The sequence below is a fragment of the Cololabis saira genome, chromosome 2 (genome assembly GCF_033807715.1).
Source record: "Cololabis saira isolate AMF1-May2022 chromosome 2, fColSai1.1, whole genome shotgun sequence".
Taxonomy (NCBI): Eukaryota; Metazoa; Chordata; class Actinopteri; order Beloniformes; family Belonidae; genus Cololabis; species Cololabis saira.
In genome coordinates this window covers 44,064,025-44,078,986 of record NC_084588.1, presented here as the reverse complement: position 1 = coordinate 44,078,986, position 14,962 = coordinate 44,064,025, and the positions used below count along the sequence as shown (strand labels likewise).

The following is a 14,962-nucleotide window of genomic DNA, read 5'->3' as shown; positions in this document are numbered from 1 at the left end:
GCTGAGGTAATTCTTAAGCAATCCTTAAATCCATCCAGGACAGATGTGAAAGAATGGAAACAAAAACCTGAGAGAGTAATTACTGAATCATTATGCTGCTCTAACGAAACACTTCTGCACTGCTGAACACCCATGACAAAGACTTTCAGTATGGCTAAAAAAGAAACCAACAAAGAGAAAAAAAAAAAACACATAACCTTTGAAAAGTGCCACTGTTGGCACATGCTCCGGATATTCCTCAAGTTACAGCATGGGGCAATAAAAGCCAGCTTACAGGCCAAGAAATGTGCTGCCACATGTACCTGCCATTGCCTGGGGTGAGTTTTCACTCATGTGAGTGAGTGTGGAAGGGATGGAAACCATTTGGCACACCATGCTCCCATTTCGTTTCCTCTTAAAGAGTCCCCGTAAACCCACAGGTGCTCCGTTCCCACAGTTTCTGCCTGCAGCCCTTTTCTTATCACTCTCTCTTTTCTGTTTCTATCTTGGTCAGTTCCTCTCTGTTTTTCATTTTCCACATTCTTTTCCTCACTGTCTCCGGACTGCCCCCACCAAACATCCCTCTTTAACGTCACGCCCCTTAACATGTTCTCACAACCGTTCGGGCCGCTGCCAAGACAGCTAATGTTCCTGGCATACTCCACGGGGGCTTAGTGCCACGCTATCATGACTAAGTAAAATAATGAACTTCACTGCTAATGATTCATGTGCTTGGCACCGAATGCCGGTCTCCACATGGTTGGGAGTGCAGCGCAGGTGGTGTCAGTGATGGGAGACATTTATCAGACACTCAGATATAGTGAGCAACTCATCTACCATGAATGGACCATTACAGAAAACATCAGGGTTTTTCCCTTCTGAGTATTCTGGCTATCTTGCACAACTCTTCATACTGCTAAATGAGGGAACATGACCGGAAAGACTTGATAGGGGAACATTGAGGTTACAACTCTGATAAAATGTGTAACAAATTCACTAATGGCTTAAAACATTCATTGCCTGATAACCCACACAAAAACATAAAGTGCAGTGACATGGCCGTCGACTTGAGGTCAAGGCAAGCCGGCCGGTCTGAAATGAGTTTGTTCGGGAAGGATCAATCACGTGAGCCGTTTGCACAACAGGCCTCTTTCCGTATAGTGGGAAAACTCTCACACGCTCGTCTGCCTGCCTGCCTATCTATCTGAGTATGAGGATGAGTGTGAGCTCATTGAGAAATGGTCTGACGTCGCTGAGCCTCTCATAACCTGCCAGTGCGACAAGTCTCGGCAGCTGCAACAATGTGTGATGGAACGGAGTCAAGTGGAGCAGGAAAAGAAACAATTCAGGAGTTTCTTCCACCCCTGTGAGTGACTGCTGCTGCTTGTGCTGAGGTATACAGGGAGAGGGTGTGTGTGTGTGTCTAGAGATAGTTGTGAACACAGTGGGACGCAAGTATGTGTGGAAGAGAGGTACAAAAAGACTGGGATTGTGAAATCCGTCACACACACACACGTTTGCAATACAAACCTAAACACGCACAACAAACACCACAAGTTGTCATAGCAGTGAACAACAGGGTGAGAAACTCTTCTCTCGGCACACACATGCACAGCTAATAATGAAGAGATAGCACATGCGGTAGCTGGCGCGTGCAGACAAGACAAACATTCAAGGCTCTCTGGTGGAAACACGCGTGGGGAACGTTGCTAAGACGGAGTGGCTCAGCACATGTCTCCGCGTAACTGTAGGTAGCGCTATGAGCGCAGGCCCTCAGCCGGCGTGGAGCAGTTTGCAGGGTGGGGGTGGATGGTGCTGGCTTTTCAGAGTAAGGAAGTTGTGACATGCCCCTCAGCAGGCCCATAAATCAGCCGGCTCAACCTCACCAAGGGTGGCTCTTGGGAAAAGAGACATGTAGTATACAGCACACACACACAGGCCGAAGCACCAGTCAGTTTGGCTGTCTTCCTTTCTCTCCCACACACAAAGACAGTCACTAACACATACCCAAAAGTGTGCCAGCAAACACATACGAGCACATAGCGAGTATACGCACTGTGTTGTGTAAATGGCTGTGGCAGTCTTGGCCTCGGGCCCTACATGGCACACCTTCCAGTCCGTGGTTGAGTGCATGTCTTTGTGTGTTTAAGGTGTAGTCAAGGAATTATTATGATACTCTGGCATCAAAGGATGGGAAGCGCCGGTCCGTAGTGTTTTAAACCAAATCTGAAGTACAGCAAACCGACGTAGGAAGCTCCAGGGGGAAACGCCAAGCAGGTGAACTTCTAATACAGCAATGTGTCTTTCTCTGGGACGATAATGTTATAGATGTAGAAAATCGGCATTGAATTACGCAATATATCTGCATATTCTTCTCAAGCTTCCAACAAGCTTTTAGTGCACTCAGCGTGAGAATAAATGGACTTCAGATTTATTTTTACCGCACATGGTAAACATCATAATCAATCCTGCTGCTACACGCAGGAGACTGAGATGGCTGGAAGATGCACAAATACAGTCTAAATCAGCACACACACACACACACACACACACATAGCACTATGTAGTATCAAAATCACTAATCAGAATGATGACTGTTTTAAACATGCAAGCTGAACCTTATGGTGGGAAGTGAAATAATTATTTACAATCATTTAAATAGCTTTCGTCAGATTTGCAACGTGAATAACTTGTTAAGATTACCAGCAAACACCACAAATTGTCTTCAGTTCATTTTCCATCTTGCACAGCATGGTCGGCTTCATTGGGAATAATCTCAATGCACACGGGAAGCAGGACGTGACACTTTTTTCTGGAAATGTCAGATTATAGGATTTGTCCTGAGAGCTGCAGATTTTGGATCTAAAAACAGAACAGACAGAAGCTCTGAACTGTATTTAAAGCACTGTTTAGTGAGTGTTTCTCCCCAAAGTGTCTCTGGCTGCTTGCACCTGATGTTGTTTAGAAGATCTCCTTTTAGAGAGCCACTTTAGGAGTTTATGGCAGGAAGTTGCTTCTAAGTGCTACAAAACATGGAAATATGAACAACAGGAAAAGATATGCAAAGACTGTTGCCAAAGTTTTCAATGTAGGAAATTATGTTTCCTACATCGGTGCGGAACATTTTCTTTCAGGTTTTGAAGGACTGAACAGTACAATAAAATATCTGATCTGATATGGCAGCACAACAACACTGCACAGCACAACAACACTGCACAGCACAGCAACACTGTCTCTGTTTACAAGCACTGAACTAATTCAGATTATGGCATTTAGATGGGTTTCATATTGTATTTTCCAATTACTATTTCTCACTTACAAATTACTTTGATCCAACAAACCTACAAGTTTAATACGGTTTCTCTCTTACCCTTGAACGATTTTTTCTTTTTATCTGCAGCCATCGTGTATCGTACAGACGGGATCATTGGACATACAGCGGTTTGCAATCTCTTGCAAAATGCTGCAAAAAATCCATTAGTATTTAATACCACACTAAACAGTCTGCTTAGTCCAAATATAACCTCATTTGGGTTAAGGTAATCGTAAAATACTGTTAACACGGGGTTATCTGATTCAGAATAAGGTCTTAAGCTGGTCCATATCAGAATGCAGCTGTGCATTTAAACATCACGGGTGCGTGAGTGTCTGACATGCCAAGCAAAAGCAACTTTAAAGTAAATATGTTTGAAAATTTGAAACCGTATGCTTTATTTCCTCCTTATCTATGAGAATGTATTACAAATATTTTCACGAGAAACACACCTCTGAATTTTAGAAGTGACACACTTAGAATTCATTGTATGAACTTTAAGCACATAAACAAACTACATCGTAGATGCTGCAAATGTGGCAGGCAGTAGGCCTAATTAGATTCTTTAAAACTTGCGTTCATGGCTGTGAATAGAAAAGTCTCTGTCAGGGGCCAGATTCACAAAAAATTCTTAAGAAAAAAATTCTTCTTAAGTGTCATTTTTTTCTTAAGTTTAGTCTTAAGAAGAAAAAAGAGAAGAAGTCGTATTCTCCAAAAAGTTCTTAAATATTTTCTCAACTTTCTTGTTAAGTTTCTTCTTAAGAAAAATAAATGGTATTCTTGAAATAAAAGTTCTCAAATTTGTTCTTGACTTTTTTCTTAACTTTAAGACAACCTTGACCTGTCTTAAAATGTCTTCTGTGAAAAGGAAAGCCTCTAATATCACCTTTTTCAACACATTAATCTCATCAATCATAACCTCAAGCTCCTGCCTTGAAAAGTTCCTGCATCTCTTTTTCTCCTTCTCCATCTTTAGTGAGTGACTGACGGTTAAGACGCAAACTACCTGTATATATGTTGTTTGTTGGCGCGTGCAATGCAATGACATATTTTAAGAATTCTTAAGTAGGAAAAATAAGAAATTTGTAAGAAATGACAGTTCTTAAGAAAATATTGAGGAATTGCACTTAAGAACTTTCTTATGAACTTCTTAGTTTTAGATCTTAAGACATTTCTTAAGATTGTTCTTAAGAACATATTGGTGAATCCGGCCCCAGGTTGGCATGTTTGAGGTTTGATGCTCATCTGTGCCCATCTATGTAGGAACGAGCTGAGGAGAGGAAGGCTGTAGAGCCAAAGCTACAGTTCTGCAAACACAAGAACACAACTTTTTTGAAGTGGAGCTTGTCATGAAGATTTAAATAAATAGATAAATAAAACACATACACACATTTTCCACTAGAATTAAAGAGAAAGGAAATAAATGAGAGCAACAATGACAGAATTGCATATAATAATCAGAGATGCGAGGTAATTTCTCTGCAACACTGCTGCAGTCACTCCTCCTCTTCCTCTCTGACGAGTTTCTGAGTGCACAGTTCTGCCTGACCAACGTGCTGTCAGAATGAGAGATGCAGCAATTCTTCTATAGCCATGGCGGTATGCTGATGTGTTGTAAGAACCAGCCGACCTTGCACAGTGGGAGGAAGCAAAATTGACTGACCCTCATTATATTGCTGAGATACCCTTGGGCAAGGCATTTAACCCACAACCGCACCAGCGGGCCCAACCGAATAGCATCCAAGTGTGAATCTGTGTAACTGTGTGAATTTGGAGGAAGGCGTTTGAAAGGGATTCCAAGGAATGCTTCTGCTTTATAAAAAATAAATAAAAATAGCAACAAAGTGGTTCAGTCACCCTGGACTGTGTATGGAAGCAAACAGTCCAGGCTGTGACATCTAGCAGTAGATATTACAGGTGATCACGGATGATCTGTGGTTTACATGGATCACTCATGCAGCACGTCATGTGACCTACGAATCCATATGAACGTGACAATATGTTCAAGAGACCTTGATTAACAAAAACGCAGGTACTTTCTAATGGAGAGGTCCATCTGTATAGTTTACTTGCCTCCACGAGGCCTGACATGGGTGTGATTTTGTGTGCCTACATGTGCACACATACACACAAACACAAGTAGGCACACACATCTGATCACCATTATCCCAATGTGTCACTGGTGGGAGAAATACCTGTTAAACTTACTTAAATTTGTGGCAAATATTATTGCAGATTTATTCATTTGAATGAAAAATGTGTGATGTACTTTGAATCAAGCCTCAGGATTTATCAATTAGACGCACCGGTAGTTTATCGCTGATAAGCAGAGGTGGGGAGTAACGAGTTACATTTACTCCGTTACATTTACTTGAGTAAGTTTGGGGAAATTTTCTACTTTTAGGAGTAGTTTTGAATCACTATACTTTTTACTTTTACTTGAGTAGATTTGTGAAGAAGAAACTGTTACTCTTACTCCGCTACATTAGGCTACGTTGAGCTGTTACTTTTCTTTTATCCCTTTTATCCACGTACGCGTCAATTTCATTCATCACTGAGTGATTCTTTGGGAAAAATGTTTGTTTTTGCATGTTTTGTCACATATACACAGAATCAAACACACACAGAGTTTATATGAGTTCATGGGCTTGTTCTAGTTCTGCCTGGTTAAAAAAGAAAAGTACAAAGGCTTGAAATTTTGTGCTACTTGTGCTTAATTTATTTTTTTATTCTGTTATTATTTTATTTATTTTATTAATTATTAAAGTATTTGAATTTACTTTAAGATTATTTTAATTTAAGCTTTTTTTAATTAATTTGATTATTTTATTGATTTAATTTGCTTGAATATGATTATTTTGTACTTTTGTCTGTTTGAATGGTTGCGTTAAAAAAATAAATCAGATGTTACTCAACAGTTACTCAGTACTTGAGTAGTTTTTTCACCAATTACTTTTTTACTTTTACTCAAGTAATTATTTGGATGACTACTTTTTACTTCTACTTGAGTCATATTATTCTGAAGTAACAGTACTTTTACTTGAGTACAATTTTTGGCTACTCTACCCACCTCTGCTGATAAGTAAAGGAACATGGAATTGAATTGAGTCGGGTTGAAACATTTGACCCGTTGCATCTTCGCTTTCAGTGTTTTTACCTACAATTGCAGAAAAGCACAATAATGGGGACGTCTCCAACACCCTTTTTGTTAAAAAAAAAAATCTTACTAATCCCAAAAATGATCAGATCTGTGCCTCCAAAACCGGAAGGTGATCCATTGCAGGCCTAATACAGACCAAGATTAAATTGGTTTTCATTATTGCATGTCTGAGTCACTACTGTGTAGAGAAGATGATAAACCGTTTCAATCTTCCTTTTTCTAAACCAATTAATCAAATTGTGCCTGCATGTCTAAATTACTTGTGTGCACTTGTATCGACTGTCAGGTAATAGTGTTTGGCTACGACAATCATCAACCCTAATTAAAATAGCACTTTACAAAAAAACTGGCAATCAGCAAATAAAAAAGGAAGTCTGAATACAACTTCACCTCAGCTTTTAAAGACAGGAACATCCGCAGAAATAAACTGATGAGTTAACAAGATCAAACAGAGCTGCTGTCAGAACGGCACTTTTCCAGCTTCGCTAAAGGCAGAACTGTGTTGAGTCGCATTTATAAAGCGATGAGAAACGTCGGAATAAGCTCAAGATGCAAGTTAACTCACAAAAGTCTTGTTGAGACTTCTTTTTCGCCTTACAGCTTCTTCTTTGTAAGAGAGGTGATGAATCCTGAGTTTTTGTGCTCAGCTGAGGCAATGACTGGGCCAAAGGTCACGCAAGTGAGACAGATGAAAACAGGAGATTGTCTGGACGCCAATTACGAGCAAATAGCAGAGGAGAGACAGGCACATTGATAAGCTGCCTCTCCAGATGCACCGGGAGCAACGTTTGGGTAAGAAGTACCACTATATTATACGACTATGCCAGTAAAGAGTGAAAAGATTTGACATATTTGTCTTGTAGTCTATGCCCATTCAGATAAACTTCCGCCAACAACTTCCATAGCATTCCTGTCTGCAAAGGAGAGGAAAACATCTGCCACATGTTTGGTTTCTTCCACATTTTTCACCATTCCTCCTCTCGTTCTGCATTTCCTTGTTCTCATTCATTGTCGTGCTCTGCCGCAGAATGAATGCGCTGCGTCAAAGCCGTGTGGGGAATGTGGTTGGGCCAAATTCTTAAGTTAGCACAAAGCTATTGTTGTCATAGAATTAAAAAAAAAAAAAAAAAAAAAAAACCCTTCCCGGAAATCTCAGCAAGTGGATTTTTCCACATAGCACACAGAGTCCTCTCCTTGCAATGGTCAGAAAGTGACTGCATGATCTTCACGGCCAAAGTCCCTGCTTTGGAAAATGTTTTGACACAGAAGTCCGTCCTGCATGGCTGCACCTGTCATGTAAAATGCCACAGGGCCACCTGAGCCTCTGTATTCATACATATGGCTAACCCCACGCTGAATATTAATTAGTCCTCCACGCTGACATGCAGTATAATGTGAGATCAGGGTAAAGAAATAACTTGTCACTTAAATGTTCGGTTAGTTCAACATCAATAGAGAAAAGTGAGGACCGCAGAGGGGAATTAAGGTGTGGATCTGTACCTGCCATCATCTTCTGCGCCTCATATGGCTCCATGTAGCCATCGTTCTCAGTTGTCACTTTTTCCGTGTTGGTTATCTGAGTGCCACCACCGCCAGCCTGCTCTGCATCGAACGGGTCAGCATAGTCCTCAAGGATAATTAGCTGTAGGATTTAAAGACAAGCAAACAAACAAAAAACAGCACAAATGAGATACAGGAGAACAGTTAAACAGAAAGAGGGAAATACATTTTGCTGCTCTTTGCAACACTACAACATGTTTGTAGCAGCAGGAAAGATGCAGTGACAGATACTACTGTGGCTGAGGTCAAGGAAAAGGGATATCCAGCGAGGAGGATACACAAATAACAGTCCACCTCTGTATGTCTCAGCATACCGCCACGATGCCTCACATCACGCGTTCTGCTACTGCCGGTCTACCTAATTATATAATAGTGCTGTGACAGGCCTACATTTCAAAAGCAGAGGACAGAAGACCACAACTGCTCAACTTTTCTTAGGAGAAACAATTTGGCAGATCTATGCCAAGCTCGCAGTGAGCCACGGCTAATTGCAGTCTTGCTCTTTTTTTGCAGAGTACTTTCTGCAGTAGATGGCAATTAGACGGACGTCCCGCGTCCCAGAAATACAGTTCAAATCTTTAGGGAATGAGCGAGTCCATGACTATGGTGTCCTGTTCCTGCTCAGAACCTCCAGATAGTCTAAAGCAGGGGTCGGCAACCCGCGGCTCCAGAGCCGCATGCGGCTCTTTAGCGCCGCCCTAGTGGCTCCCTGGAGATTTTAGAAAAATGTTTGACCTTTTTTCCCTTTTTTTTCCCATTTTTTTCTTCTTTTTTTCTCTTTTTTCCTTTTTTCTTACTTTTTCTTTTCCTTTTTAATCTCGATATTTCGACTTTCGACTTTTTTCTCAATATTTTGACTTTTTTCTCGAGATTTTGACTTTTTTCTCGACATTTTGACTTTTTTCTCGACATTTTGACTTTTCTCTCAAACTTTTCTCTCGACATTTTGACTTTTTTCTCAACATTTCGACTTTTTTCTCGACATTTCAACTTTTGTCTGAAGATTGTACTTCAACATTAATCTTGACATTTCGACTTTTTTCTTGAAGTGAATAATGAAAAAAAAATCTTCCCCAGTTATAAGTAATATAAATACATGCAGCATGTGTTGCCTTCATTCTAAGGCTTATACAAGACTTTTCATTTTTTGCAGCTCCAGACATATTAGTTTTTTGTGTTTTTGGTCCAATATGGCTCTTTCAACATTTTGGGTTGCCGACCCCTGGTCTAAAGCTACCCGCAGTGTGCAGGTGAGAAAAAAAAAAAAAAACACTGCCTTTTTCTAAAATTCAATACCATCCAAACATTTTTATGGCTTAAAACGTTACAAGAAACATAGAAGCACCTAAACTATGTCAACGATGGCCACTTCACCCGATGACTCATGCGTAACGAGAAGGGATTTGATTTCATTATAAACAAGCTCATCACTCATCTGTTGGATGGGGCTGGGCGGGGACGGGGAGGACTTACTCCCACTGGGCTTTTGCTCCGTTGAGGTTTCTTTCCTGAGAACAGCCACTGTCCATCTTCACCACAGAAGGAGCACATTCCCTCGAGGCAAACTCCTTATGTGCAAAAACACACCTGGCCAGGCCTCAGAGACACACTTAAACTATAACTATGATTTTTTTTACGATATCACTCGAGGTCTAATATCAGTTAAAGCAGAAATCTTTAAAAAGAAAAAAAGAAAATCTTGAAAATCTTCCAATTGTTGAATGCCAGGGAGTTCACAGAGGACAATTTGCAGGCTGCTTAGTGCCAGGGTAATCCTGGCAGGTATATTCTTGCACAGATCATCCCACTGTACATGGATTAAGCAATAATACAAGTAGTCAGCACCGTGCATGTATTGCACGGTGGCAAATGTGTGTTAAATCTTCCTTCACCACCCTTCCTTCTCCATCTGTTTGGGGGAAATAACTTATTTTTTTTGTGCCACGGCATAATTTAAGGGTTCCTTGAATGTTTTGCCGCTGTGAAAAATAAAATCCGACACAAACAGTTTGCCGGTTTGTTGTTGTGCATATTGAATGAAATATACATATTTTATTCAAAAGTTTAATTGAAATTCAGTCATACTGACGAGCAGCGTATTTGCGAGCCAAGTGACGCTAGGAATTATGCATTCCTGCCACGCTGCCATTACCATCTCACACCTTGCCACTTGAAACTCGTCAGTAATCATGTGCCAAAGACACACCATGGATGCCGTGAATACAGCCAGAAGCTAAAAACAAGGAACTCAATTCAAAACAAAAAACAACATATGAGCGACTAGGAGAAATAATGGCCTAATAATGGTCGGATATAAAAACTACTGTAATTTTGTATTACTTTGTAATGTACTCACTTTTCTATTCCTCTAATACTTTCATTTCAAATATTCCATTTTAAAACCTTTAAGTTGTTTTGTTGCAACAGCCCTACTTGATTCATCATGTCCACATAAAACATTGCTGCTAAATTATTTTTCTGTCCAGAGATTTATACTTGCTTTCTTAACCTGTTCAATTCCAATAAATTTCCTTGGATTACACGTAAATTGAATGCATTTTTAAAAATATTTTTCCCACTTTTTAAAAAGCAGTCTCATGTAACTTGTAGTTCACTCTTAAATTTGTTGCCACAACATTTTAATTATAAACGTAAAGATCCTGTTTATCCCAGCAGTCTTAAGGGAAACAAAATAGTTTAAGAACCCTTCAGCTAAATTTAGCAGCTACCTCACATCCTGGTGCTTCCTCAACAACAATAAAACATCAGCGGAAAAGTCAGTAGAGGCATGAAACTGAGTGAAATATATATATATATATATATATATATATATATATATATATATATATATATATATATAAATATTAGGCATTATTTGATTAATATAATACTAGTCGTCTGTGGGTCTTCATGACCTGACAGAGGACTGGACGTAATCAGGTTGCAGGCTCCAGCCTGATAGGAGATTAGATATTTTTCACATCCACAAGGCCATATTAGGCGCCAGTCACATACTGGTGTCTTGGTACTTTTCCAGAATCTCAATGTTTGAATTACTCACACCATATTGTCTTGTTGGTCACTTGTCCTGCCATCTGCCTTTCTATGAAGACGTGACCCATTGCATGCTGCGAGAGTAAATCAGATTTAGTCCTTTTTTCCAGTCTTTCTTTTTTTAGTCCGGAGGACTTTTTCACAACAGAATAGGGCTGGGCGATATATTGAGATTTTAATATATATCGATATATTTTCAAACGCGATATGGTACGAGACAATATTGTTTATATCGATTTAAAAAAATAAATAAATAAATGAATACATTTTTTTTTTTTTTTTTTTTAATGATTTTGATATAGCTTATTTTGTGACACATTGACTTGAATGTTTTATTTGAGATTTGCACAAATGTTTTGTTATTTGCACAACTGTCAACCTCAGTGGAAAAGTTTGCATGTTACTGTCTACATTGTATTAATTGCACAGTGTATTTGAATTTAATTGTTATGCAGGAAAGGGATATTTGTTTTATTTTATTCAAGAAGCATTTTTATTCTATATATGCAGGCAGTTTATTTTTATTTCATTTCTTTTATACATTTTGATATTGTGCAGACCTTGTGCAGGGGCTTTGTATTAAAACTGACTGTTTTTTTAAGGGTTTGCCTCAGAAATAAATGAAGCTAACAGAGATGCTATGCTATAATGCTTTGGAGGAAACCCCAATTATGGCACAGAAAAAAATATCGATATATATCGAGTATCGCCATTTAGCTAGAAAATATTGAGATATGACTTTTGGTCCATATCGCCCAGCCCTACAACAGAAACAAGTCAAATTTGCCAAACTGGGAAAAAAAAGTGTTGCAAAAGATATTTTTCTTATTTTTCCTAATAGACATTTCTTTGAATTCTGCTTGGATGAACTGGTAACCTGGGCAAGGTGTAGACTAAAAGCAGCTCCGATACACTCCTGTGACCCTGAATAGGATTGAAGTGGGAGGAGAGAATGGATGCATGACTACGAATCTTAGGAAATAAGAATCTTGATTCTTATGTCAATTGATTTTTTTTCAACGCCTCCACATTTTTCAATACTTTACATCAGGTGACAGATTAAGCTGATTATTTGCTCAGAGTGATGTTTAATGCCAATATCTTATTGAGTAATGCGGCCACTCCAAATGCATGACATCATTCTTTTGGCTTTTCCTGTTGACATAGTGTCAGCCGAATCAAGTCTGGGTGTGTGGTGAAAACTTTTGACAGTATTACAAGGATTAAATGTAATTATGGATAAAAACCTGAAGCTTAGACTTGACATAAAGAAACACCCTGCTTTGGTAGTAGGTCTTTGAAATGTTAGTAGCGTAGATCTAGAGAGCAGAAAAGTTAAAGAACTTTAGTCCAAAGGGACCCATTAACCAAGACAAAAGACATTTTGAATACTCTCGAATAATTACAACCTCAAAGTATTTTTAACTTCAAGCAACAATCAAGATTTCTTTTGGTCTGATTAAATGAAAACAGCCACAGCTCTTTACATAACCTTTATATTAACAGAAAAAAAAAAGGAGGGGGCGGAAAAGCTCTTTCAGCACCTGGTTCATGTTTTGATTTTAGTCATCCGACTGACTCAGTTTTTCTTCCGATTAAAAGCAAATCTAAAGATGATGTCAAACCTATTTCCAGTCCACCTCCTCTGGAGCAAAAAGGAAACTAAAAGACTTTAGCTTTCACTTCTTTCATTGTACTTTCTCCAGTATGAGGCAAATGCATCATTTCCATAAAACTTTAATAATAAAGACGACTAAGTTGAGCTGTGTGTTTGTGAGTGTGTGTGTGTGTGTGTGTGTTTTTCCCCACTTTTTAGAGCATCTTTTAGAAGGACTATCTATCTCTGCATTATTGCCTCCGCCTGGTGTCATAATCAAATCTTCTTTACACAACGATGAACTTAGTGCATTCCATTATCACCTAAGCTCCAAGACTCATTTTAACCCACACCGATTCTTCCTGCGTATCTTCAGGGTTCAAGATACACATTATATGGTGCAATTTTCCATTCCCTGCAGCCGAGGTCATGCAGGGGCAGGGAAGTGGTGGTAGATATTTTTCTAAATAGCCGTAACGCGTCCTTCCTGTCCTCTCGCTCTAATGACTACTCGACAGCAGGAGGAGTACGGGATGTGAGGAGAGGGGTGCTCGAGAGCAGCAGCATCGCCTGGGGACGCACCATCTGCCTTGTGACATGGCAGGGTGTGTCAGGACTGCAGCCAAGGCATACTTGTCATGAAAGTAAAATTCACCCGTCAGCACTGCGGCACCTCCATATATTAGGGCCCCGCTGAGCTGTACCTGATGGGTTCAGGCCATGTCTCCGTCTCCTGGTTTATAGAGACAGCTGAATCAGTTCCTTAGATTCCTCGGCTTGGATTCCTGGATGGCTATGTCTTATCCCTAAACCCTGTAACTTCACAAAGAAGATGACGGAAGACTTGTTGAAATGTGCTGCAGCTTTCAAATAATAAGGCCGACCTCAAGTCAGTGGACACGGAGTGAGAGAAAATCAGCAAAAGCACCTGCCACTTTGACTGCAGGTTTGATGAGACCAGAGCTTCTAGGATTACACTTTGATTTGGCCATTATAAGTTGGAAAATATGGGCTTCAATCGTCCTCCTGCTCTCTTGATGCATAATGGGCTCAGCTAGCCCATCAAACAACTACATTAGTTGAAATTTGAGCACATGAATAGATTTTTTGTTGTATTAAATAAAAACACAGACTGGTGCCTTTGAGCAAAAATTGTGGTTTTGTCCTTTAAAAAAAACAATCATCAATCAGAGCGAATGCAAAGAGACCAGCCTGAGGATTTCACTTGGAAAATCAAGAAATAAAATGATTAAAAATACAAAGATTAGCATAATTTTAAGCTAACATGTTTAGTCAGAACTAAGACATTAATGTCATTGCTGGTCCAGTAAGAGGTAGATCAATCAGGGGTTAGTCAAGGTTGCAGGCCCACTGAGAGTGGCAGAATAGCGAGCATACTGCAGAAAGAGGGAGGAGGGAAAAAAAAAAAAAACAACAAAGGACTGACGTGGTGTGATTTATGTCTCACGCCACAAGGGATTTCAGCCACTGATAACCTAATACAGAGCAATGCTTAGTAGCTCAATTGCATTACAGCATTGCAAAAGGCTTTTTTTTGGTTGCTGCTGCTCTTTTGTTCTTCAGTGAGACCAAAAAAGAAAACATGCTTCTATTGTGTGGAAAGACAGTCATGGTAGAGGAGATAGGAGGAGACAAAAAAAGGGAAGGTTTTATTCAGCTTTTAACATCAGAAGACAGTTGGTGAGCGGACCGACGCGTACGCGAATGGGATGGGCGGTATGGACTAAAAAATGTATCACGATAATTTCTGCCATTTATCCCGATAACGATAAAAATGACGATAGAAAAGATACCAATTCAACTCCACCTAACTCTAAATCTATCTCGCTCTCAGATCCGCCATGTTTGTTACACAAAAACGTCATCAACTGGAATTTATCTTTCTTTCTTTCTTTCTTTCTTTCTTTCTTTCTTTCTTTCTTTCTTTCTTTCTTTCTTTCTTTCTTTCTTTCTTTCTTTCTTTCTTTCTTTCTTTCTTTCTTTCTTTCTTTCTTTCTTTCTTTCTTTCTTGCTCATTTCCTTCCTTCCTTCCTTCCTCCCTTCTTTCCACCTGCTCTCTCCTTTCTTCTTCCCTTCCTCTTTTCTCCCTTCCTTCCTCCTTTCCTTGTTTTCTCCCTTCCTTCTCCCCTTTCCTTCCTTCCTTCCTTCCTTCCTTCCTTCCTTTCCTTGTTTTCTCCCTTCCTTCCTCCTTTCCTTGTTTTCTCCCTTCCTTCCTTCCTTCCTTCCTTCCTCCTGCTCTATCCTTCCTTCCTTCCGTCCGTCCGTCCTTCCTTCCTTC

General features: G+C 39.7%; 1 protein-coding gene across 2 annotated transcripts in view; it reads right to left on the bottom strand.

Moving 5' to 3' along the window:
• The window catches only part of zgc:158464 (uncharacterized protein LOC791139 homolog), a 141,634-nt gene that overhangs the window by 110,970 nt on the left and 15,702 nt on the right, over positions 1-14,962 (bottom strand). For both annotated transcript variants that reach the window (XM_061746246.1, XM_061746247.1), the window contains exon 2: positions 7,953-8,094. In XM_061746246.1, the coding sequence (XP_061602230.1) occupies positions 7,953-8,094 (142 nt within the window). The remainder of the gene's footprint in view (positions 1-7,952; positions 8,095-14,962) is intronic.